At 34.9% G+C, this 25,695-nt stretch overlaps 1 protein-coding gene across 1 annotated transcript in view; it reads right to left on the bottom strand.

Annotated features, from left to right (window-relative positions):
* The window catches only part of LOC110627097 (NPC intracellular cholesterol transporter 1-like), a 78,293-nt gene that overhangs the window by 31,194 nt on the left and 21,404 nt on the right, over nucleotides 1-25,695 (bottom strand). The window contains exons 9-26 of the mRNA XM_043962152.1: nucleotides 23,160-23,221; nucleotides 22,972-23,089; nucleotides 22,406-22,489; nucleotides 17,833-17,928; nucleotides 17,504-17,605; nucleotides 17,129-17,197; nucleotides 12,546-12,641; nucleotides 12,364-12,465; nucleotides 10,548-10,661; nucleotides 10,309-10,392; nucleotides 8,337-8,465; nucleotides 7,364-7,562; nucleotides 7,132-7,275; nucleotides 6,958-7,001; nucleotides 6,440-6,523; nucleotides 6,267-6,335; nucleotides 6,083-6,159; nucleotides 309-378 (exon numbers count right to left, since the gene is read on the bottom strand). Coding sequence (XP_043818087.1) covers nucleotides 309-378; nucleotides 6,083-6,159; nucleotides 6,267-6,335; nucleotides 6,440-6,523; nucleotides 6,958-7,001; nucleotides 7,132-7,275; nucleotides 7,364-7,562; nucleotides 8,337-8,465; nucleotides 10,309-10,392; nucleotides 10,548-10,661; nucleotides 12,364-12,465; nucleotides 12,546-12,641; nucleotides 17,129-17,197; nucleotides 17,504-17,605; nucleotides 17,833-17,928; nucleotides 22,406-22,489; nucleotides 22,972-23,089; nucleotides 23,160-23,221 — 1,743 coding nt within the window. The remainder of the gene's footprint in view (nucleotides 1-308; nucleotides 379-6,082; nucleotides 6,160-6,266; nucleotides 6,336-6,439; nucleotides 6,524-6,957; nucleotides 7,002-7,131; nucleotides 7,276-7,363; nucleotides 7,563-8,336; nucleotides 8,466-10,308; nucleotides 10,393-10,547; nucleotides 10,662-12,363; nucleotides 12,466-12,545; nucleotides 12,642-17,128; nucleotides 17,198-17,503; nucleotides 17,606-17,832; nucleotides 17,929-22,405; nucleotides 22,490-22,971; nucleotides 23,090-23,159; nucleotides 23,222-25,695) is intronic.

Genomic DNA, 25,695 nt, shown 5'->3' with positions numbered 1-25,695 from the left:
TCTTTTACACAAGCTCTCAAGAAATGGACAAGATTTTCTTTTTCCTGCCACAGATACAACTTGTCACTTCTTTTTTCCAAACATATTAAGTCGCAATATGTATAATCAAAAGCATAAATGCCATAAAAATGTGAACACTAAGATGATTTAGTAACTTTAAAATGAAAATGTGTGATACTATGCATAATAATCTGAAATTTGGAAAAGAAAGATGGATTCAAAGAACACATACATGCAAATTAAGAAGAACAAAGAAGTGCTACTTAGCAGTCCAACTTGCATGTAAAAATAATTGACCAATACATCACCTCATTCAACAGTGAGTTCGAATCACATTGGCTGATGGAGCATAACTGGTTTGTATGTCTTGATTCAAGGCTGCATAAAAAAGTTATTTGACAACAAAGATGAGACCAAATTATTCGAGAAACAAATTACAAATTATCATATGCAATAGTTAATCAATAAAAGGATCAATTGAAATGTTACAGCAAAATGAAACTGTTATAGATAACAGATAGACTTTCTGAATATTATCCATCTTCTTTATTGTTTAGATTAGGATAAACTTTTTAGTTATTTTCAAGTAGGGTAGGGCTTTTAATTTGTTAGGAATCTGTTATGGATTGAATCCCTAACAAGTCATAAAGAGAGGAAAGCGGAGAGAAATAGAAGAAGAGAGAGATAGTAGAAAGAAAGATTGATTAAAATTGATAATTCTTGAAATGGTTCCCCTTTAGTTATAATAGCTGTTATTTATACAACTTTTACATCTCTAAAATAACTGTTCCCACCACTCCACTCTCTAACTAATTCCCAGCTAAGTTTACTATCTTCTACTCTATCCTTTTATTACAATTTCAATTTTCAACCCTCAATACCTTCTATTTATTTTCTAACACGTTTTATTCTCCTTATAACAGAATCCTTATGCTATCGTGAACCCATCATTATATGGGGTTAATTTATGAGTAATTAAAAAAAAAGCAAATTAATTACAAATATATTTGAGATTTAAGATCCTCCCATCAACGAGTCTGAAGTGTTAAGAGCTTCTTTTGATGAACGCCTTCCTTATCCATCATCTCATGACATGATCCATGATCCGGGACCACAATAAATTAGTATAAGCCCATTGTCATGGGAGATTCGACAAACTTAATCAAGAAACTAAAATACTTACTTTGTGATTTGCAAGTACAAAACAAGGCTAGATTGGTTCAGCTCAAATCAAAGATGGAAGCTAGGATTGCTCAATTTGAGTCTCAAATGCAAAATATGTTTCGGCGTTTACAAAATTTTCTAAGTAATCCCAATGACAACTGCAACAAAGACACATGTGCGGGTATAGATAACAATAGTAGTATTCTAAATAGAGGCATTCAAATTGAAGATAATCCCGACTCTCAAGTAGAAGCAGGAGAGATGGCTGCTATGAATCTAGCACGAGCATTTGAATGCAAGCAACAAGTGGAGAGAACCAATGGATGGAAGACCATTTCCTATTCCACCGCACAATCTACAATGGTTCCTTCTAAGATTACAAAGGGATCATATGATACTAATGTGAGCAATATGTCGAGCTTCAAATGAAGAAATATTGCTTCTCTATTCATTAAAAAGCTTATAAGACCAAAAATGGCAAAAAGAAGGGCCAAAAGTTTTTCTTACAATAGCAATAAACTTTATTATATTGTTTATCAATACAAGAAATTTTTTGGGTTGGACTTGGAAGTGAATGAGCAAAAGGATCAAATGCAAACAATAGAAGATGATGCTTCAAAAAAGAACCCGCTATCTTATTTTAGCCAAGCGTATCTAGAATTTGAGCTTGAGGACAATCTCTCTCTCCTTAAGGGAAGTGATGTTACAAATAATGGATAGATTCTAATTCTCATCAATCTTTATCTATTGTTTAGATTATGAAAAACTTTCTAGTTATTATCAAATAGGGCAGAACTTTAAATCGTTAGGAATTCTTTTACTATTGTAAACTTTTAATTATATATATATAGGGTTAATTTATGAGTACTAAAAAAAAGTAGATTACTTGCTGTTGAATCCCACATTGGTTGTGGAAAGTGGTAATGCGCCCCTTATATGGGCCATAACACTCCCCCTTGAGCTAGCTTTTAAGGTGAGTTAGGCCTGACCCAAATTTAACACTTGCAAATATATTTGAGATTTAAGACTCTTCCACTAACGAGTCTGAAGTGTTAACAGCTCCCTCTGATGAGCTTACTCTCTTTCAATCACCCCACGACACAACCCGTGACCTAGGATCACAATAGAAACCTTTGGTGGCAAAAAGATGTGTTGAATCCCACATCGGTTGTGGAAAGGGGTAATGTGCCCCTTATATGGGCTATAGGTACTCCTCCCCCCTAGAACTAGCTTTTGGGGTGAGTTAGGTCTGGCCCAAATTTAACATGGTATCAGAGCCTCCCCATCCGATGTTGGGCGCCCCATAAATATGACACGCACCAGTAAAAAATTCTGGGCGTGAAGGGGTGTGTTGAATCCCACATCGATTGTGGAAAGGGGTAATGTGTCCCTTATATGGGCTATAGGTACTCCTCCCCCTAGAGCTAGCTTTTGGGGTAAGTTAGGCCTGGCCCAAATTTAACAAGATGAATAATTTTCCTGTATTAGAAGTTGGATAAACTTCCCTAGAATAAATTGTAAATTTCCAACAACTTCTTGACCGAAGAGCTTTTATTTCCCCAAACTAAAATACAACCAACTATTCTTATATTTCCCCAAACTAAACTACAACCAACTATTCTTCAACGCATTTGTAGAACTAGCCCTTAGTACTCATGCACACGTCATGTTAAAAATGGAGATTAGTTCAAAGATACCTTCAGAAAACTCCTAATGGAGCTCAAGTTAACTATATTTATAACAAGATAGGCATGATTAACATCTATTGCTAAAACCTAAGAGAGAATGTTAAGAGAAGGCAACCATATATTCCTAATTAATTATGTATTCCTTGTATAGTTGAGTTTATAGCTCAATTTTAGGGATTTGGAATTCCTAATTAGTTAGGAACTTGTTTCATATTCACATTTGTATCTATTCTTTCATGGAATAACATTCGAGAAATACATTCATAATAAATACTTATGCTTTGGAGAAAATAGTTCTTGAGGGAGAAAAACACTTTTCCTTTTATTGTTTGCTTGCACTTAAATATGGGATTAAAATTGTTTTGGCAACTAGCCCAGTGAGAAGCCAGAACAAACCAAAGATGCTTGGTGATAGAAAGTAGGCTAACAAGTATGTGCTATGTGGTTCCTTATTAGTTCAGTCCCTTCTAATAAATATATAATTTTAGGAAAATAATTTTCTCTTAAAGTTAATTTCTTGAAAATGCCTCAATTTTCCCTCTAACCAATACAACATTTTATATTGACCATCCAAAATGCACCAAACATTTGAAAATCAAGAAAACTTGTGGAGCCTTAACAATATAATCCCTCTTAATTATTGAAGTATGGAATCCAACAATTAACAAAAGAATTGATATCAAACAAACAACATGACCTGAGTTTTTCCCTATTTCGCCTATATCCTGTTTATGTTCACCAAGCCATTTCATCCTAAAGACAATTTCTAAATCTAATAGATAAACTTTGTGTCTATAAAAATTTAGAATTTCTACCATACTCTTTGCCTTCTGCATCTTCTCAGTCTTCCCGCCCTATATCTGTTTTCTGAAACATAACCACTCCCCTAAAAACACAAACAAAACTTGCATTACGTTTATCTAACACTAATTAGTTCCCCTTTGCTTATATCCTAAAAATCCTCATATTACAAATGTATAATTTATTAGGTTGCTAGCTTACATAACACATGGTCATGGAATCAAATAACAGCCCTTACATAATGTAACAGGATTTTGGGTGGTTGTTCCCCGTTTCACCGTTATTTACAGGCCCCCAAAAAATTTGTAAGTGTAGCAGCTGTTACGTTATGGCCATTACCGACCATTACTTACATGTAACTACCTTAACCAATAATTCACCTCTTTAAAATCCTTTGTTATAAATTAATTAATGATAATGATGTTTAAGAATAAGGATTTATAGTCTTTATTTGATGTACTGAGCCTATTATATAATTGTGTATATGAATCTTATTTATATCTACCAATATCTCTTCATTTCATGAACTTTGAAAATTTTTCAAAAAGATGGGATAGCACCTGCCGTAATGTTATGCCCGTTATAGGCCTATTTCCATTAACTGTGACAATGACTGAATGCAGCTGCAACCACGATGTAAAACAATGCACATGGTATAACTTTGAACACAAGAAGTGTTGAGATTTCAAGGAAGATGAAAAAGACAGAAGAGAACAGAAAAAAACACTAAATTTTTATTCACTCTAAAATCAGGCCTAATTACAAAAATCAGTCAAACCTTTTCATGACTTGACAATTAACGCAAATGTCCAAATCTTGGCACAATTATCCAAATTTCTAGAAAGCTTTAAAATTTTATCCAATTTTCCTTGGTTGAACCTTTAACTCCATTTTTCAACTTCTTTGCAACTACCATTAAAATCTATCTTTACCATATTCATCAACTTTTCCATAATATTATTTCCACAACCAATGAGCATCAAATAGTGATGTGATTTGGTATTAATGAGGAAAGAGACTGTGTATGACTAAAACCACCTAATTTGACTACATGATAAGAATTTTGATATATCATGGATATCCAAATGAAGTTTTATAGTCATTGATGGTATTAATAAGGTTAGATCAACTAGAAAATGAAATTAAAAAACATATAAAAAAATGGATAAATTACAACAATATTTCACAATTTCGTAAAATTTTGGATAAAATTCTTTAAATATATTCAGTTAAATAAATTATGCCAATAATTAAAACTTTTGGATTAGACTTGCAAAAACGCAAAAAGCTTTTGACTTATTTTAGCAACTAGACCTTCTAATTGCACAATGCATAAGTCCATATTTGTATTGAGAATACAGGATATATATGGAAGACTATCAATATATCATTCCTAAGATTATGCTAATAAATCTCAGTTCTTTCTCATAAGCATGAGATTCTTCAATGAGACATGTCCCATGCGTTAAGAAAAAGGTGTCACCAATTCCAACACTCTCCCTCAATGAGATTTTTGCTAAACCGAAGGCAAGTCCAGAAAACAAGCAAGTCCAGCAAAACTAGGATCCAAACAGAGCAGATCCCTAAAGCTGTGTTACTGTTACCAGATTTAAAGGAGTCAAAGACCCAAAGACCAAAGAATGCTTTGCTGGAATTGACTAAACTGATTGAGGTTGCTGGTGGGGGCAGAACTAGAAAGCGGCAATAAAGAAAATAAAATTAAAAAAGAAATAAAGAGGAGCAGCGGGAAATTAGAGAAATAGAAAGAGCAGAAAACTTGGAGCTGCACAGGACTTCAGACACCCCTTCTCCAGTTACTGTCTTTTGGAGCTGAGATAGCCGACAACTAGTGCTGCTTCCTTGTTAGGCAGTGAATGTAGAGGTGAACTTGTCAAATCTTTTTCTTCATATGTTTCTTCTATTTTTCTTTATCTTGGGCCTTTTTGTTTTCTCTAGAGACAGGAAAAAAAAAGAAGAAAGAGAGTAGGGAGACCCCTGCTTTGAAATGGAGAAAAAAATGCAAAAGATAGGGGAGGAGGAGGAGGAGGAGAAGAAGAAGAAAAAGAAGATGCTCAAAGTTTTAGGGGAAAGAAAAGAAGGCCCAAACTTTTATGCAGGATCTAGTACATGACGACAAGCAAAATAAAGAGGCAGGAAGGAGAACAACAAACTACAACAATAAACTACAAAGCCTACATTTTTGTTCAGCTCATTCTATTTCAATTACAGAATACAAAAGTCTACATTTATAACGGCATGATACATATGGAACTCTATTGACAAATAACTACTACGTGCTAATCAATCTCCTAATTTTCTCATATTCATGAGATCTTCAATGTGATATCCCATGCATAAAAGAAACGTTTCATCAATTCCAACAGAAGGCTTAATAAATTAGAGTGTCAAGATAAAACAAAAACTGATACCTATAGTTGTAATCCTTCACAACAAAATATAGTGGTGGTCCAATTCTCAAATATTCAGAAACATTATTGAAATAACCCTGAGATACAAAACAAGTTTTGTTTTAAGAAAGTTAGACATGAAGGAAAATACCAAAATAAAAAAGCAAATTTTTATAAAATAAACGAAAATCAATATAGCATGAACCTGAAGGTAAGAGTCTCGGGGAAGAACAATCTTTTGCTCTAAACCAGACTCAATCCTTGTAGATAGTGCCTAGAAGAATAAAAACATTTAAAAAAATTATTGAAATGGTGAATGTATAGCAAATACAATGACGAGACGGCCCCAAATCAGTTGTGTAAAGTCGAACAACTTACAATGCTCGTCAAAGCAAATCCAACAAAGACAACAATAACAACTATTTGAACTCCCCAAAGGCCAAGAATGGGTGCATGAACCTCCTACAGTAAGATCAAAATACAAATTGCCATTAGGTAATGAAAAATATTACTTAAAATTCTCAAGACTTTCCAATACATAATTAACTCAACTCATTTAATTGTTAATCCAATATTAATTGCAATCAATTATATGAGTTCTTTACTCCATTCCACTTAGTTTAAGGCATTATCCAAAAGATCTAGCATAACTATTCTCTTTTTACTACATCTTGCAACATCCTAGGTCTACCCTCAACTATTTTGATTTATTCAGCTTTCCATACTGGAGCATTTGGAGGGCTACCGGTGCCACTTCAACATTCCTCATAGTTGAGGGATGGTCCTTTCACCAACCCCCTATAGCAATTTAGTTCTCAATATAAGTCCGGCATACTCTTTGAATAAAAAAATGATGTAAAGACATTAGTTTTATGACCTGAATATTGAGAAGTTACCTTCATATACCTAGTCAGCAGACCAGATCTTCTCTGGTAGATGCCTAAATTCAAAAAGATACTCCATTAGAGGTGGTATAAAATAATGAAAATAATTTAGATCTACTGATTCGTTCAATATCATACTTCCCATATTAGCAAAGGAAATTAATATGGTGTAAATGATACAGATACCTTCATTAGGCCCTTCAGAAGATGAAGGCATCTTTATGCATGGGAAACAGTCAATCCTGCTATCCTCAGCTCTCTGACAGTCGAATACAATCAATGCAACAAAAGCTGTAATTTGTAGAAAGAAGTCCAATAGAACAGCCAAAGCTACAGAAGAACGGGCAAACAATATCCAAGTTCAGTTTAAAAAAAAAATTAAACACCAAAATTACAATACAAAATGTAATTTGCAAACCTGCAAACATAGAGAAAACACGACATGCTGGCATAGGAATGAAACTTCCAACAGCAAATGCCAGAATCTCAGATAAACTAGCAAGTGTTATTGATGGACCAACTTCAACCAACGCATTACTTATTCGCTCCTCTAGTAGTAGCTCAAATGATTGCCGTTTCACAGCATGCACCAATATACACATGTTATCCACCCCAACCTGTTTGTAGGAACAAGGAGTGAAACAAACAATTAATTTTAACATTGTTTTGTACCCTAGCATGTATATGCTCCTCTGTGGGCCAAGTTCAATTACCGCAAACTGGGGGTGGGAAGGTGTCAGAAATCAGAATATGGCTTGTGGGAATAAATGTCGCATCAGCAGTGCACAAAAGAAAACAATAAAAATTAAAGGGCATATAAGTTAAAGGCAACGCAACCAAACCAAACCAAACCAAAACAGCTGAAGCCATTTTGGCGAGGGAAGCCCAGTTTCAAGTCCAGTTCAACATGGAAGATTGGAATTCTAACTGTTTGTTCATCCGCATTTCTGGGTTTGTGATCAAAGGGGAGAAATAGGAAGAAAGCCCCACATATAACTGGGCTTGAAAGCACAGTTATGCCTATGAATAGTAATTTTTTGCATGGCCATGACATATAAATGGTTAATATCCCAATCACTTCTAGTGAACAGTTCCACTAGATAGCCCCCACCTTTTGCCATTTCCCGAGTTGTGTATTAGAACAAATCAAGCTCAAATGAGGACTTTTCACTGATCAATTAATCATATCCTCCATAGAAAACAAGCTTGCTGTAATTAAATTCATGCATAGAAGTATCAGGCATTTTAAGGCTATAGAATTTTTTTTGACGAACAAAATTAAGTGACTTGTCCTATAAGCTTCGAGCGCATGGAAAAGAGAGAGAGAGAGAGAGAGAGAGAGAGATGCAACACAAGACTGGCACTTGCAAATAGCTAGATAGTCAACTTACCGCCAAAACCAGAAAAGGAATAACTTCCATTATTATTAGCGTTGATTTAACTCCAACACAACTGAAAAATCCAACAGATCCGAGGACAGAAAGCATGACAAGAACAACTCCTGAAAGGCCCAGCAGTACCTGACAATCATTTGATCAAGCAGTTAGTAGCATTAACATCAACATCTGAGCACTCAACCATAACCATTGGAAGAAGACAACCAAGAAAAAGTAGAAAATATTACTAGTAAAACACATCCCATGTCCTTCTACACAAACCCATGTAAATGGATATGCAAGGAAATGTAAGTGCGCCAAATGCTTAAATTTATCTTATCCTTTGAATTGCTTTAACAATCAAAGGAGCAAATGAATTCAACACTTGCCAAACCTTATCAGATATCAGACCATAAAGGGTTAATGGAAAATCAGGTTTCTTAGATGAGTGGTCAGTGGGAAAGAACAGAACAACTTCATTAATTAATCTTCTATATCATAGAATAGGGGCAATCCAACGGCACTGATGAGTGATGACAGCAAAGGAATGTACTAGTAGTAGTGATGGTTTGATGTGATCATGTGACATTATAGATTTGCAGTGGAGTTTATATGGCAGTTGTGGATGTGGTGAAACATGTTTACATGGATTTTTCAACTTAAAAACTCTGGAAGTTCTATGGAAAAAAAATAGTAAAAACAAGGTCTAGATCTTTTTGAACACGGATGTCCTGTCAAATTTTTCAATTCCAGAAAACCAGCCAACTACAACTAGCCATGTTCAGCAGCTTCAGCTCTGGAAAAGTTGGGAGTGTTTTCCATCTTACCTACATTAATCCTTTTTGTTTATTCTGCTTGGTTTAATAAACAAAATGTCTGGAACACACAAACTAGCTCATCTGAGGGATACCCTAACCCAACAGTGAAGAAATATTTTTTAGATTTTACATATACATGTGTGTGATGAAGGTAAAAAGAGTTAGAGAGTGCACAGAGGCTAAGGTTTCTGGGATAGGAATGAGGGATTTCTGGATAGGAATGAAGTAAAAATAATAAGTACTTAGGGATTTAAGATGAGAAACAAATTCTCAATTTGGAAAAACACTAATTCTCAACTTTATTTGCTGAACTCAATAGTCAATAATCATAATAAGTTCTATAAAAGAAGTAAAGAAACTAAGCCCTATTTATAATGTTTTCTAGCCCTAATTTTGATACTCCGACTCTTCATTTTGCATGTCATACCCATGTCAACATAACACTTCATGGGATACAACATGAAATCTGTGTCTGACACGTATTCATGCACTTAAGGCCCTTTAGCGATATATTCATGCATATAGTAAATAGAACATTCTTTTCTCTCAAGATAAAAATAGTTATTAGTTGTATTTTAGATGATGTATTTGGTTGTACTCGACCATTTATTTAGACTATAATTGTTACTACATAACTTTATATTTTATTTATTCTAGTTTATTTTATATAACATAATGTATTCAAGCATCCATATCTAAACATAGATCTATATCCATGTATTTTCTATTTATAAAGTTGACAATCTATTTCCATGTATTTTCTATTTATAAAGTTGACAAATCAGACATAAGAATATGCACCCATTTCCGACACCCATATCTGAGTCCAAGTAACATAGGCCCTAATTATAAACCCTAATCCAATTATAATTAGGAATCGTAAATCAAATAAAACTACTTAAATAAACTACTAACATTTTTTTCCCTAAAATAAAGTAGTCCTAGTATCTGTAGGATTCCTATATCACATAAATATGTTCCTCACAAAACTTAGCCTTATGTACTGTTTGCAAAGTTGTACTAGTAAGCTAAATAACACAAAGTGGTACCTTCCTTTTTGTACCTTAGTTGAAATATAAAGTACATGTATATCATATTTGATGCACATAAACACATGCATAAATCCAAACCAAAACTGAAGAACACTTCAGAGCCAGACTAAAGAGTACCTTGGATGAGACATAGAATGTAGACAAAGAAGGTACATCACCCAACGTCACAGATATGTAAGCAAACATCACAACATAGCTCACCTGCGAGACAGTTGGACAAAAAGGGAAAACAAAAAGAAAATCATTTTGTTTCCAAATGATAAATAAAGGCTGCAAGCATAGTAGTAGAATACAAATTATTTACACACATATCACCACCTGGCTAGTATAGAAATATCAGTAATATTATCACTTACAATTATGGTTACAACATCCGCAGTGCTCTCTCTTTTCAATTCTTCCTCAATTGAGCTCTCACTTGAGTATGAAAGAGTAAGATTTCTAGAATGTATCATGGGCAGTAGCTCCTCCTGTCCACAATATTGGTTTGAACTTTTTTAAGCATAGCAATCCACAATTTCAATTCCATTGATGCAACATCCAACTTAAAAAGGGGAAAAAATGGTAACTTTTTGCACATTGCGGGACATAAAAATGTAAGCCCGGAGAATATAGAAATTCTCTCAGTAATATTCTAGCCACTATCAATATAGCTTAACCTATCCTTGCATGCTAAAAAATGTATATATAACCTACAATATTCAGTATAACCAAAAAATAGCTGTATAATTATTCTACATATTATGAAGTTCATTTCTAATACTACTTTTCTCAAAAACAATAGGGCAAAAACACATTATATTATCACCACTACGTCATAAGTACTAGGTTGTACATAGATATATTAAGGAGATTTTCAACCTTTCAACAATCTATCCCACCAAAAAAGAGTTGAGTACTTGAGTTCTTGTAAAATTCTCTCGCAAAAGGTTTTAAAACATGAGAACTTAAGCAATTAAACTAATCAAACAACATTTGAATGGTTTTCAGACACACTCAAGTGTTCTTATTGAATTGGACAACATCATTTGACCAATTTCCCTGTGCATCCCAAATGTCAAAATCATTCAGGAAAATACTTTTATTGAGGAAGCAAAGCCTTCTAACAATTTTCACTTGCACGCATAAAAATATTCCTCTCCAAAAGCTTATGGACACTAATAAACAAAAGTCATGTCCAAGCAAACATTAGCAAGAGTAGGATGGACATACAACATTTTACAGGTAACATACTTTTGCATTAGAAAGAACAGAATGGACATATAACATACTTTTGCATTAGAACTCCATAGCATGGTTTTAAATAACGGCCGTTACGTTACGTAACGGCCTTTATGTAACGGGTTTTGGGGGGGGCCGTTAATAACCCGTTATATAACGGCCCCTCCTGATTTGCATGCGTAACGGCCGTCACGTAACGGTAACGGCCGTTACCAATAATTAAAATTCTTTTATATCTTTTATTTTTTGCTCCCTATTCTCATTTTCATTAGTTTCTACACTTTTCAGCAGCTTCAAAGACTATATTTTTTAAGTTTTCTCTTCCCTTTCTCTTTCAAATTTCAATCTTCCTTGCATATTTTTCATATAAACTTAGATCCATTATAAACTACTCTATTTCCAAGCTTATTTCTTCTAAAAAGTTAGTTAAATTTTATCTATTTTAGTTTTTAATTGTTGTTTTTTTTCCTTTTTTTTTTGTAAGTTTTTGTGGATTAAAGTGTTAGTTTTGAGTTAAAATTATACTTTGAGCTATTAGTTTACTCAATCTATAAAGATTATGTTGATTTTTCTTATTTTAAACTATATGATGTTTAATTTAAGTTAAATAATCTATATTTTATATATTTATGTTTATTATGCATTTGTATACATTATTCTAAATTAAATCTAATCAATATCATTTTATTTATGAACTTTGCAAATTTTTTTAAAAAATTTGCGTAGCGCCAGGCCGTTACCGTTACGTTACGGCCGTTATAGGTCTGTTTCCGTTACCCGCGACCACGACCGCGAACGTGGCCGCGACCGCGATTTAAAACCATGCTCCATAGTCCATAACCACAACAGAAATGTGGATATTAAATTTACTGAACATTACATAAATGTAAAACCTACAAATAGTTGGGAAACAATTAATTTTACAACCAAAGTAATGTACAATGATCAAACCTCCACTAGCTTAATAAAAGCTTTTTCCCACGCCACTGCCTTTTTGTTGCCTTGTTCATCAATTGCATTATTAACTGGATAGGTAACCACGAATGCAGAAGCCTGCAATTGAGAAGTGATACCAAGTGTTAGTTTGCACATATTCATAAACTGAGGAAGGACTGAACACATTTATGATTTACCTGAATGTGGTTATTTCCTGGAAATCCTCCCAAGGCAGTGCTCGGATCAAGGGGAGCCTCAAATGCACTCAAACATGTGTCTGCAGAAGTATAATGCTGAACACAAGAAAATTTAGGCAGATAGAGGTAATATAATACCAAGCAGTTGAAGTGAGCTTCAAATAGACTATAAATAAATAAAAGTGAATTCTTCAACACAACAGTATCTTCTTAAATCAAACAATTAATGCCCTAGTACCCCGTCAATTAGGGGGAAAATACTTAATAATTTAAACCAATGCTCACGCTTCGCACACATAAAACATCTGAAGCAAGAAGAGATATTCACTAGGCTCTAACAAGAATAGAATGAGATTTACATGATGTTCACACATGACAAAGCTAAAAGCGGATTGGAAAACCAATGATAGATTTAACTCGAACAACTTTTTACCATCTAAGAAAAAAAATGACTACTATCAAGAAAAATGACTTGTTTTAGAATTGTTAAATTTCACATCGGTTTGGGATAAAGGTAATGTGAATAAGAGCCTTAGGCACTCCTCCCGCTTAAGCTAGCTATTGGGGTAAGTTAAGACCGATCCAAATTTAACATGGCATCAGAGCCTCCCACCGACATTGAGCCTCCCCTAAATGTTTCACACTCCAGTATAATTCTGTGTATAAAGAGGTGTTGAATCCCACATCGAGTTTGGAATAGGGGTAATAATCCTTTAAAGACCTTAGGCACTCTTCCAGCTGAAGAGGCTTTTAGAGTAAGTTAGGCCTAATCCAAATTTAATAAAAATAATAAAAGGAACCTATATTTCGACATATGGAATTGTTTATTGTCACTTTTTACCCATGGTGAGCTTTAGTTATACCACCAGTGTTATCAAGACAAGAGGCAACACTAAGGCGACCTGAGGCGAGAGGCAGGCGAGGCAACACTTTTTTGAAAAAAGCAACAAAGCTAAATTTTTTATTCATATTTTGGATATACATGTACATATACATATAATGTATCACCAACTATAGTTTATATATTTTAAGTGATAAATTATATCTATATAATACACAGAAATTAATATTAATTTCTTAATATATATATATAAATAAAATTAATATATAACTAAAAATTATAATTTTATAATTTAACTACGATGATTATAAATAATATACAATTAAATTAATATAAAATTAACAATTAATTAAATAATAATATTAACTAATAATAAAATAGTATATAAATTTCTAAACTATATAAATTATGTATTGTATTGATCAAACAAAATTTAGACCCATTTTTCATATTGTTATTTATGTTAATTTACACATTTTCTACCTAATTTTGTGGTTTTGATCTTATTTTGCAGAAAATGGTATAAAAGAGTAATTTGATAAAATGGCCTTAAAACTGCCCAAAAGAGAATAAAAGAGAACAAGCCTGGTTTGCCCAAGTCGGATTACCCAAACCAAGTTGAAGCTGAAATGGGAGGAGGTTGAGAAAAGCACAGATATGTTGTTAGACCAGATTGTTTTCCAAAGCAAACTGGGCAAACAGACCCGCAAGACAGAGGCAGAGTGCAGACAACACCCAAAACAGACTGTTTGACTGAGTTGTTTGCCCACACAACCCGGGCAAACAGGGCCTGCCACAGCAGACAGCAGAGACGCGGGAAAACTTAAATTTCAAGTTTTCAAGAAGTCTTTCCCTCCTCAAACACGTGAGGACAGCTCAGCAAATCTTCAAGACACCTCAACACTCAATCCCACATATCTAGAAAACCAAATCTCAAGAAGATACAATTGTCTTCCAAGAATTCAAATCCAAATAGGAAAGAGAAGTCCATCTCAACAAGGAAACAAAGGGCAACCTATTCAGCTATAAAAGAACAGCAAACCAGCAAGAAAAACATCATCTCATCTTCGGGAATCAGCACCAGCAGCCACGCGCCCCCTGCCCCCTGCCGGCCCTTCTTCTTCTTCTTCTTCTTCATTCTTTCTTTCTTTCTTTCTTTTATTTTTGTGTTAGTTTCAACCATGAGTGGCTGAAACCCTTTTTCTAGTTGAAGATTAGGTGAAACTTCAGTTTTTTTATGGATTGTGAGATCTGAACTTATTATGTTCTTCTTTTATTTATCAATATTTATGCAATTTCATGCTTAATTCTATTATTGCTTGTAGTTTAGTTCAATAGAGCCCACTGATTCTTGATTGTAAAGTGATAATTTGTTAGTTTAGGTAGTTTAAGTCCGTAATTGCTTGAATTATTCAAACACAAGTAACTCTGGGTAAAAACCAATGAGATTGCATAATCTAGCAAGATCACCATACGTTTGGGCAGCTAGAATTAGGTCTCTCTACTTCTTAATGCAATTGACAGTTGTATAATGCTAAAAGCTCCAAGGACGTTCCTTGGCAACTTGTTGATTAGTGATTAATTAGAGAACGTTTCCTAGTTAATCTATGCTTAAGGAGAGATATGGAGGTGAGAAGCGTCTTCCACCTCCATAACTAATTTATTGAGTCAAATACAAGAATATAAGCGTCAATGATCAATCCCAACAATTGAAGTGGATCTAATTCTTCAATTAGGCTTTTCTCATTATTGAATTCTCTTTACTTTATTATTTGCTTTACTTTGCTACTTTTAATTCTAATCTAGTTCATCCATCTCAAACCCCCCCCCCTTTTATTTTATTTTCAGTTTAATTACTTGGTCTTGATAAGAAAAATAGGTAAGTATCAATTCCCTGTGAATTCGATCCTTTTACCACTATCTACAAGTTGTAAAATTGTGGATAACCAAAAAGGTTAACTTTTACTAGCTTCGACAACCGCACAGTCAAGTATATAATAGAATATATACAACGACTAATAATATTATTTGATATAGAATACAAATATAAAATATAATTATAATATAGAATATAAAATAATAATATTGTTAAATTTGGGCCAGGCCTAACTCACCCCAAAAGCTAGCTCAAGGGGGAGGAGTGCCTATGGCTAGGGGTGAGCATTCGGTCGGTTCGGTTCAAAACCGAACCGAACCGAATAAACCGAAAATCGAAATTTTAGTTTTTATGAAAACCGAACCGAACCGATTTTGGTCAGAAACCGAATCGAACCGAACCGGTCTGATTCGGTTCGATTCGGTTCGGTTTGATCGGTTTCGATTTTTAATATTTTTTTAATTTTTTACACTTTATTTTTAGTATTTTAAAATTTAATTAAAATATTTTAATTTTAATATAATTTAATTTCTCTATATTATTGAAAAAACATATTATTATCCCTAATCGGTTCGGTTCGGTTTTTTCGGTTTTTTTCTGATTAAAACCGAACCGAACCGAAATAACCAAAATTTCTGAAATTTAAAACCGAACCGAACCGAAATATATAAAAAACCGAACCAAATTTTCAAATCGGTTCGGTTCGGTCGGTTTTTTCGGTTTGAACCGGATTCTGCTCAGCCCTACCTATGGCCCATATAAGAGACACATTACCCCTTTCCACAACCGATGTGGGATTCAACACACCCCCTTCACGCCCAGAATTTTTACTGGTGCGTGGCACATTTATAGGGCGCCCAACATCGGATGGGGAGGCTCTAATACCATGTTAAATTTAGGTCAGGCCTAACTCACCCTAAAGGCTAGTTCAAGGGGAAGGATTGCCTATGACTCATATAAGGGGCACATTACCCCTTTCCACAACCGATGTGGGATTCAACACACCCCCTCAAGCCCAGAATTTTTTACTAGTGCGTGGCACATTTATGGGGTGCCCAACATCGAATGGGGAGGCTCTGATACCATGTTAAATTTGGGCCAGACCTAACTCACCCCAAAAGCTAGCTTAAGGAGGAGGAGTGCCTATGGCCCATATAAGGGGCACATTACCCCTTTCCACAACCGATGTGGGATTCAACAAATATAATATACATAATAAAAATAAATAATCATAAAATATATAAATATAACTAAAGAAATTAATACTAATTTTAATAAATAAATATTATTTATTATATATTACTAGTACCAATATTAATATTTTATTTCCATATTATTAATACCAAAATAATTTATTATATACTACTAAAACCAAGGAAAAAGCCAAAAAGGTGAAGAAAAGTTGAAAGCTTCCATGTCTCTTCTTCTTCCAAATAAAAAAGTGACATTTAAATAATATTTAAACTACTTTCTCTTCAAAAGAGGCATTTTCTTCCTCTTCTTCTTCCCCTTCTTCCTTCTTCCAAGAGAGACCACCTTCTGCTCTTTTTATTTTTTCTGCTGTTGAAAAGAAAAGCAAGTGCTGGCCTGGCGCCTCTCTCTCTCTCTCTCTCTCTCTGTGAGGCAAGTGCCTCAGAGAGAGACACCTCGCCTAGCACCCTTCAGCGCCTTTAACAACATTGTATACCACAAATATAAATTTGCTCCGATACTTGTCTTGTCTTCATTTTTTACTTTTGCCAATTGTTTATTTTCCAATGATTCCTATAAAAAGAATGGCGTCTACAATCCAAAGAAGTCCACAACAAGCAAATGGTTCACATACAGCTATGTGAATGGCTAAAGGAAGCAGATAAATGGAAATACCTGAAAACAATATTCTACATGTTGGACTCCTCCATAGTTGTCATAGTTTTCAGGGTCCATCTTAAAATACTGTTAAAGCAACAAGAAAAAAAAAATAAAAGAAAAGAAAAGAAAAGAAAAGAGAGGACTTATGTAATTGAAGATTAAAAAAAAAAAAGAAGATTGTTCAATAATTTACACATAAGGGAATATTAAGCACAAATCTCAAAATTCATACTTGTACCTTCAAATAAAAATCTGTAAACAATAAAAATAATCAAGGCTACCCCAACAATCCCAGTTTATCAGCTATACTAAATGCATGATATAAAATGATTATGTGTACCCTTCAACTTCAAAATGCAAATATACAAATGTAGAACAATATAAGAAAACCTGTAGAACACTTTGAGTCGCACAATCCTGGCCCAAAGGCTTCATGCAAATGTCAGTTAGAGATACAACTGAACCAGAAGAATTAGCACGTATGCCATCAACCTGTAAACATTGAGAAAAGACAGGTGTTACTGCCAATATTCTTAGATGCAAAAGAAGTGTCAAATAGCAAAAACACGACCACCCTCTTAGATTTTGAAAGATAAACAAATTAAACTAGATAAATATATTTTTTGAATAAGCAAAAGTAATATAAGTTAAAAACAAAAAGATCAACTTGTTGAAATAATGAATGACGGATGAAAGGCAGCAAGAAGCATTCAGAATACCTTCTTCTGTATTTCAAAGAGTAACTGGATATTTTCATCTGTAACAATACTGGGCTTCTTGCCATGCCTTGAATCAGGCAAAGTTGCTAATATAAGCTGAGAAATTAGAATATCAAGTGACTTCATAAGTATTCAATATAAACTCCCATAACAATTCACTATACTGAAACAAGAGTAAAATAGGATAGATATATAGCAAGCAGAGAAGGAAATCCACGTCTGTTTCCATAAAATGACATTCAAATAAATAGTTAAAGCTTTGACAGCATGAGGTAGGAAAAGGAAAATTGGGAAAAGGAGGAAAAAGAAGAGTGATATTCATATTAACCTAAATTCATTAGCTAAAAGTTGCGATGAGATGACATATATCCTATCACTAATACTCACGCGAACTAAAAGCAAACTTTATTAATTTCACCATCAGACCATGAGTGACTGACTACCCAAAAAAAACTCATGGCATCCATGTCATGTGATCATGAAAATCCTGGAAAATAGAGGATCTGAAGATTTCTATAGACTTTACTAATGCAAACCTGATTATAGATGTCGAATCCCCCATCGGTTGTGGAAAGGGGTAATGAGCCCCTTATATAAGCCATAGGCACTCCTCCCCCTTGAGCTAGCTTTTAGGGTGAGTTAGGCATGTCCCAAATTTAACATGGTATCAGAGCCTCCCCATCCGATGTTAGGCCTCCCATAAATATGTCACGCACCAGTAAAATTCTAGGCGTGAGGGGGGTGTGTTGAATCCCACATCGGTTATGAAAAGGGGTAATGTGCCCCTTATATGGGCCATAGGCACTCCTCCCCCTTGAGCTAGCTTTTGGGGTGAGTTAGGCATGTCCCAAATTTAACAACAGATAATCTCGAACGAATTGTGTGTTAGAGTGTGAACATAATCTATATATAATTATAGGATATTACGTAATCATAGGCTAATTGATTGATAGAGGATTATTAGGGGTTGCCTTAACAAGGCCTTATCATAGGCTAATTGATTGATAGATATTTGGGGCCCATGCCCGGTTGGATCTAAGACTGGATTAAGATATTTTATCACTTTTGTAGATGATTACTCTAGAATGACTTGAATTTATTCTATGAAGCATCATTTAGAAGTGTTTTCTCATTTTTCTGCCTTTTGTGCTGAAATCAAGACTCAATTTAATGTTTCTGTGAAAAATTTAGTGGAGCGACAATGCTAAAGAATATATGTTAGAATCATTTCAGGCTTATATAACTCAACATGGTATTCTTCACCAATCGTCATGTGTTGACACACCCACTCAAAATGGGGTAGCTGAAAGGAAGAATAGACATCTCCTTGAGACTGCTAGAGATCTGTTATTTTAGATGCAAGTTCCTAAGCAATTTTGGGCTGATATTGTCTCTACTGCATGCTTTCTCATTAATTGTATGCCCTCTGCAGTACTAAACGGTAATACTCCTTATAATGTTCTATTTCCTAAGAAGCTATTATTTCCTCTCGAACCACGACTGTTTGACAGTACTTGCTATGTTCGGGATATCAGACCTCAAGTGACTAAACTTGATCCTAAAGCTTTGAAGTGCCTTTTATTGGGATATTCTCGCTTTCAGAAGGGGTATTGATATTACTCTCCAGACCTCAACAAGTATCTGGTCTCAAGTCTTTTCCAAACAAGTTCCTTTTTATCCTGTTGGACAAACCTCTCCTGATCAAGAGGATAATGATGAGTGGCTTATCTATAGAATCATAACTGACGATGGAACCTCTTCAAGTATGCCTTCTGTTGTACAATCTGATGTTAACATTCCTCCTAATACTCAGCCTCTTGTTAAACCGTCAGTCATTCAAGTTTATTCTCGGAGACCAGTACCTGATAATACATGTCCTGCACCAGAATCTTCTTCGCCATCAAATCCACCACCGAGCGACCTTGACCTCCCCATTAGTGTTCGTAAAGGTAAACGACAGTGTTAATCTATCTATTATGTTGCTAACTTTCTGTCTTATGATCACCTGTCTTCTTCTTCTACCTCCTTAATTGTCTCTCTAGATTCCATTTCTTTGCCTAAGACAGTTAAAGAGGCCCTAGCTCATTCTGGATGGCGTGATGCAATGTTTGAGGAGATCAAGGCTCTAGATGAAAATCATACTTGGAAACTAGTTGATTTACCCTCTAGCAAGAAGGTTGTGGGCTGTAAATGGATTTTTGCCATCAAAGTCAATCCAGATGGCTCCATAGCGAGACTTAAGGCCCGTCTTGTCGCCAAAAGTTATGCCCAAACCTATGGCATTGACTATTCTGACATTTTTTCTCCTGTGACAAAAATGACCTCAATTCGCTTGTTCATCTCCCTAGCTGCTTCTCAGCATTGACCTTTACACCAATTAGATATCAAGAATGCATTTTTACATGGTGACCTCCAAGAGGAGGTGTATATGGAGCAACCACCAGGGTTTGTTGCTCAGGGGGAGTATGGAAAAGTCTGCCATTTGAAGAAATCTTTGTATGGTTTGAAACAGTGTCTCCGTGCATGGTTTGGCAAGTTCAGTGAAGTTATTCAAAATTTTGGGTTGAAAAAAAGCAAGTGTGACCATTCAGTCTTCTATAAAAATTCAGATACTGGCATTATTCTCCTACTAGTATTATTCACCTTGTGTATGTTGATGATATTGTCGTTACAGGGAATGATAGTACAGGGATCTCTTCTCTCAAAAACTACTTGTATGCGAGTTTTCATACTAAAGACTTGAGTCAGCTTAAGTATTTCTTAGGAGTTGAAGTCTTGAAGAGTAAAAAGGGAATTTTCCTATCTCAAAGGAAGTATGTCCTTGGCTTACTTGCAGAAACTGAGAATATAGGAGCTAAACCATGTAGCACACCAGTGATTCCTAATATATGTCTTACAAAAGATGACGAAGACCCTTATGGTGATCCAGAGAAGTACAAGAGGTTGGTTAGAAAACTGAACTACCTTATGGTGATGACTCGGCCAGATATTGCTTTTGCAGTAACCATTGTAAGCCAGTTCATGTCTGCACCTACAGTGAAACATTGGACTGCTCTAAAAGAAATTCTATGTTATCTAAAAGGGACTCCTGGACTCGGTATACTCTACAGAGATCATAGACATACTGCACTTGAGTGATTTTCTTATACTGACCGTGCGGGATCCAAAAGTGATAGAAGATCGACTACAGGCTATTGTGTATTTGTTGGAGGAAACCTAGTGTCTTGAAAGAGTAAGAAGCAAAATGTGGTATCCAGATCCAGTGCTGAGTCAGAATATAGGATCATGGCTCAATCCACTTGTGAGATTATGTGGATAAATCATCTGCTGAAGGAAGTTGGTATGGATGTTGCGTCACTTGCGAAACTTTAGTGTGATAATCAGACTGCTCTTCACATTGCTTCCAATCCGGTATACCATGAACGAACTAAGGATATTGATGTTGATTGTCATTTCATTCGTGAGAAGATTCAAGAAAATTTAATCTCCACCAGTTATGTGAAGACAGGAGAGCAACTACGTGATCTACTCATCAAAGCTTTAAATGGGCCTCGAATAGAATATCTTTCTAACAAGTTAGGCATGATAAATATCTATGATCCAACTTGAGGGGAGTGTTAGAGTGTGAACATAATTTGTACATAATTATAAGAGATTACGTAATCATAGGCTAATTGATTGATAAAGGATTATTAAGGGTTTTCTTAACAGGGCCTTGTAATCTGTATATATACCCACTTACTTCAATGGAAAAATATACTGAAATTACCCAATTATTCCTTATCTTGTTACATTGTGATTCTGATGTTTCATGTTTCCTTCAACTCTATTCAACTGCCTTGTCTTTTATGGCAACAAGATTGTCAAGATAACCAAGCTTTAATTGTTTGTCCATATTCTTTTTCTATGAACTAAATAAAGAAAAGGAAAAATTACTACTTAGTCCCTGTGATATGCGAAAACTCACTAATCAGTCTTTCAATTTTGAAAAGTGCATTAAAACGTCTCTGATATTTTAAAAAATCTACTAGTTAGTATCTCTGTTAATTTTGCCATTAAATATTTTACTACTTAGTTCCTATGGTTTTGAAAAACTTGCTAATTAGTCCCTCAGATTTTTAAAAAGTTTACTAATTAGTCCATCCGTATTAGAGACATTTTAGACTTTTTTATAATACTTGACAACGAAAATTGACGGAGGGACTAACTAGTAGACTTTTTAAAATGTAAAGAGACATTTTAATGCATTTTTCAAAACCAATGGACAAACTAGTGAGTTTCATTATATCATAGGAATTAAGTAGTAATTTTCCCTTTAGAAAAAGTAATCAACAAGAGTTTATATAATAATTAAATAACCTAATAAGATATTCTGTAGAGCAACCTTAAAAAGAAAATGTCTTTTCTGCCAGTTATAATGCTCAAACAAAAGAATTACAGATAAATAATCTAGCTCATTGTTTATTCAGGTCCACTAAGTGAAACCTAGTCAGAAGTAATCTCTCTATTGTATGTAAATACACAAAACACTGGGGAAAACACAGAAAGAGCACCATTAAAAGAATAGCAAAACCTGTTCAATTCTGTAGAAGGGGGCCAGGTGGCTGTCAAAAAACTGTTTCTCTTCTGCTGCCTTACTCCCTTTACCTACCCACAACTAATAACTACATGTGTCAAGCCTTGCCAAGATCAGGTTGGACAGATAAATTGCCAGAAAGAATACTAAAATAGACACCAAAAAAGTACTACAGAGAAAGTCGGTAGATAATTAATCAAAATGAAAGAATATCAGAAAGAAATATCAGAAAGTAAGTTCTACTTGAAAATAAATAAATAAATAAATGGTTTGGCAGTCAAATCTATGCATCAAATAACCAAAGGGCCTGCAAGGTGCCAACTAACAGCCTAAGAAGGAATAAAAGATAAAAGTACGCATGATTATCTAAAATGCTTTAGAGCATCTGGTTCACAATAGAATCGAGTTTCCATGATTATCTGGTTATAAGACGAGACAAAAGCATATACTTCAATGAAAATCACTGCTTGACTAAAAAACTTTCAAGGCCTACAAGGTAATGCCAAAAGGAGAAAAAAGCTCTTTTACATAATACTGAAGTGATAGAGATTTCCATTTGATACCTTATCAGGCCTTGTCTCCACTTTAAAACGAATTAAACCTACACAAAGTACAAGAACAACTGCCAAGGACGAACACAAAACAAGAGTGGGATTTCTAGCAACTTTGGTACCATATTGCCTGGATGTAACATAGAAATTATCAGCATATTACTTGTCTAAAAGTGGATAAAAGTGATAAAGCACTTTACCTGTAGAAATTTGACATGTAACTTTGAACAATGGGAAGTTTGAGCCTATTCATCAGAGAAGCCTGCAGGAAAGAAAAGAATAGGCACACACATTTACAATCAGACCTCCCATTGGAATCAATCACATTGGACAAGAAAAATTGCACAGAGCAAAGAGGGGAAGGTGGATATCATTTAAAATAGCACAAGTGTGTGCAATTTGGCCAGAGGATCTGAACCGCGACTCGGGCTAATTTAAGCCTATAAACCACGTTACACCATGTTACAAACTGTAAGTTGGATTACAGATTTGAGTTCAAATTAGCTTGAAACTTGAACACATAAATTTACTAATAAATTTTTCAGCCTAAGAAGATAAATCACAGCATCCAAGAAGATCAGGAACCTGATCTAAGGAAATCAAGGGGCTACCTATGCAGAATCAAAAGTACAAAAAAAAAAGAAGATATTCCAATTCCATTTCAATTTTCTCTCTGTTTTTCTAGGCACTAACTTGGTCTGAGAAGATGTCATAGACTCCTAATTTTGCCAACTGCCTTAACTTCCTAACTAAACCTCTTTCTCTTCATGAGACTTTTTCGACCATCCTCTTTGTGATTGTCTTAGGGTTTTCCCTAAAGAAACAGAAAATAAGAGAAAGAATAGAGCAGAGAGAAAAGGTTTAGAGAGTAGCAAGGAGAGAGAATATTATTCATCGACTTTCCAGAATTCTTCTACAGGCTTTCTTGATCCTTATTATACTCTTTTACAGCAAGAGAACTGCTCCTAACAGAACCAACAACTTGCTCTTAACTGCCAATCCTCTAGAAACTATAAACTCTCCAATCAGCTACTTTCACTCCACATAGTTCTCTTCATTTCCAAGCCTCTTTCTCCCATGCTTGACAGATTGGAAAACAATCTAAAGGCACCATCACCTATGTATTTCTACTTTTCTTACTCTATATCCGATAAAGCCCATTCAATTTGCAACCAATCGCTGGCTAGCTGACCCGAGCCCATGCGTGACCTCACGGGCCGCCGCAACTCTCTGAATCTTCTTCCACGTGCCAGCACATGAGCCTCTCTCCAGCGCTCCTTTCTGACCTTTTCTCCAGCACGTTGCGCCTCTGACCAGCTCAGTTGCGTGACCTGGTTCTTGTTTTTGTTTTTCGAGTTCTTTTTAACAGTATCTTTGACACCCATTTGTGGTGTCCTTATTCTTCATATTGCTGGCCCAAGTTTCTTTTAAAATGGCAGACAAGAAAGGCCCTAATGGAGGTGATGTAAGTGTTTTTGATACTGCTTCATGGATTATTGATTCTGAAGCAAATAAACATATAACGAGCTCCTCTAAAGGCTTCATTAATTACCTTCTGTGTCTATAAAAGGATATAGTCAGAATAGTCGATGGCTCCCGCACTCCTGTCTCTAAAACTAAATCGATTGTTTGTAATTTCAATATTAAGCTTTCTTCTATTTTTCACGTTTCTCATTTACTTGTTAATCTTTTACCTATCGATGCTCTTACTAAAGCTCTTAATTACAAAGTTAGACTTTTTACCATTGTCTTATTCAGGATCTTCAAACCGGAAAGAGGATTGGCAATGGTAAATTGCACAATGGCTTATATAGTGTAAAAGTGTAATATTTCTTATGTATATTATAATAGAGATTACAACATATCCATAGATACTCTTCTCCTTGAGCTAGCTTTTGGGGTGAGTTAGGCCTGACCCAAGTTTGACATAGTATCATAGCCTCCCACCGATGCTGAGCCTCCCATAAGTGTGTCATGCTCCAGCCTAGTCCTGAGCGTGAAGGGTATGTTGAATCCACATCGGCTTGGAAAAAAAGTGATGTACCTCTTATATGGGCCATATGCAATCCTCCCTCTTGAGCTAGCTTTTGGGTGAGTTAGACCTGCCCAAGTTTAACACTATCAATATTTATTTCCTATATCAACATATTTACTTCCATTAACACTCCCCTCAAGTTAGAGTATAGATGTTAATCATGCCCAACTTATTACATATGTAATCAACTCAAATCCGATTTAGAGCTTTAGTGAAGATATCCCCTAATTGTTCTCTCTACTTCTGATGTGTCCTTTTGAGATTATCTTTTGTTGAACCTTTTCATGAACAAAATGACAATCAATCTCGATATGTTTGGTCCTCCCATGAAATACTAGATTAAAGGCAATGTGGATAGCTGCTTGATTATCACACAACTTGGCAGGCATCAAATTTGTGAACCAAAAGGCTTGTGCCATAACTCGATATTCAGATTCAACACTAAAAGGAGAGACCACGTTTTGCTTCTTACTTCTCAATGAGACTAGATTACCTTCTACAAAAACACAATATCTAGTGGTTGACCTCCTATCAACCTTTAAACCTACTCAATCCGCATTAAAAAAATATTCAATATTTGAATGCCCATGGTTATCAAAAAAGAGGCCACATCCTGGAGCCCCTTTCAAATAGCAAAGGATCTGTCTCAGAGCATCTCACTGAGCAGCAGTAGAAGAAGCCATAAACTGACTCACCACTCA

This window comes from Manihot esculenta, chromosome 11 (assembly GCF_001659605.2).
Source record: "Manihot esculenta cultivar AM560-2 chromosome 11, M.esculenta_v8, whole genome shotgun sequence".
Taxonomy (NCBI): Eukaryota; Viridiplantae; Streptophyta; class Magnoliopsida; order Malpighiales; family Euphorbiaceae; genus Manihot; species Manihot esculenta.
This window is presented reverse-complemented; position numbering and strand designations above follow the sequence as displayed.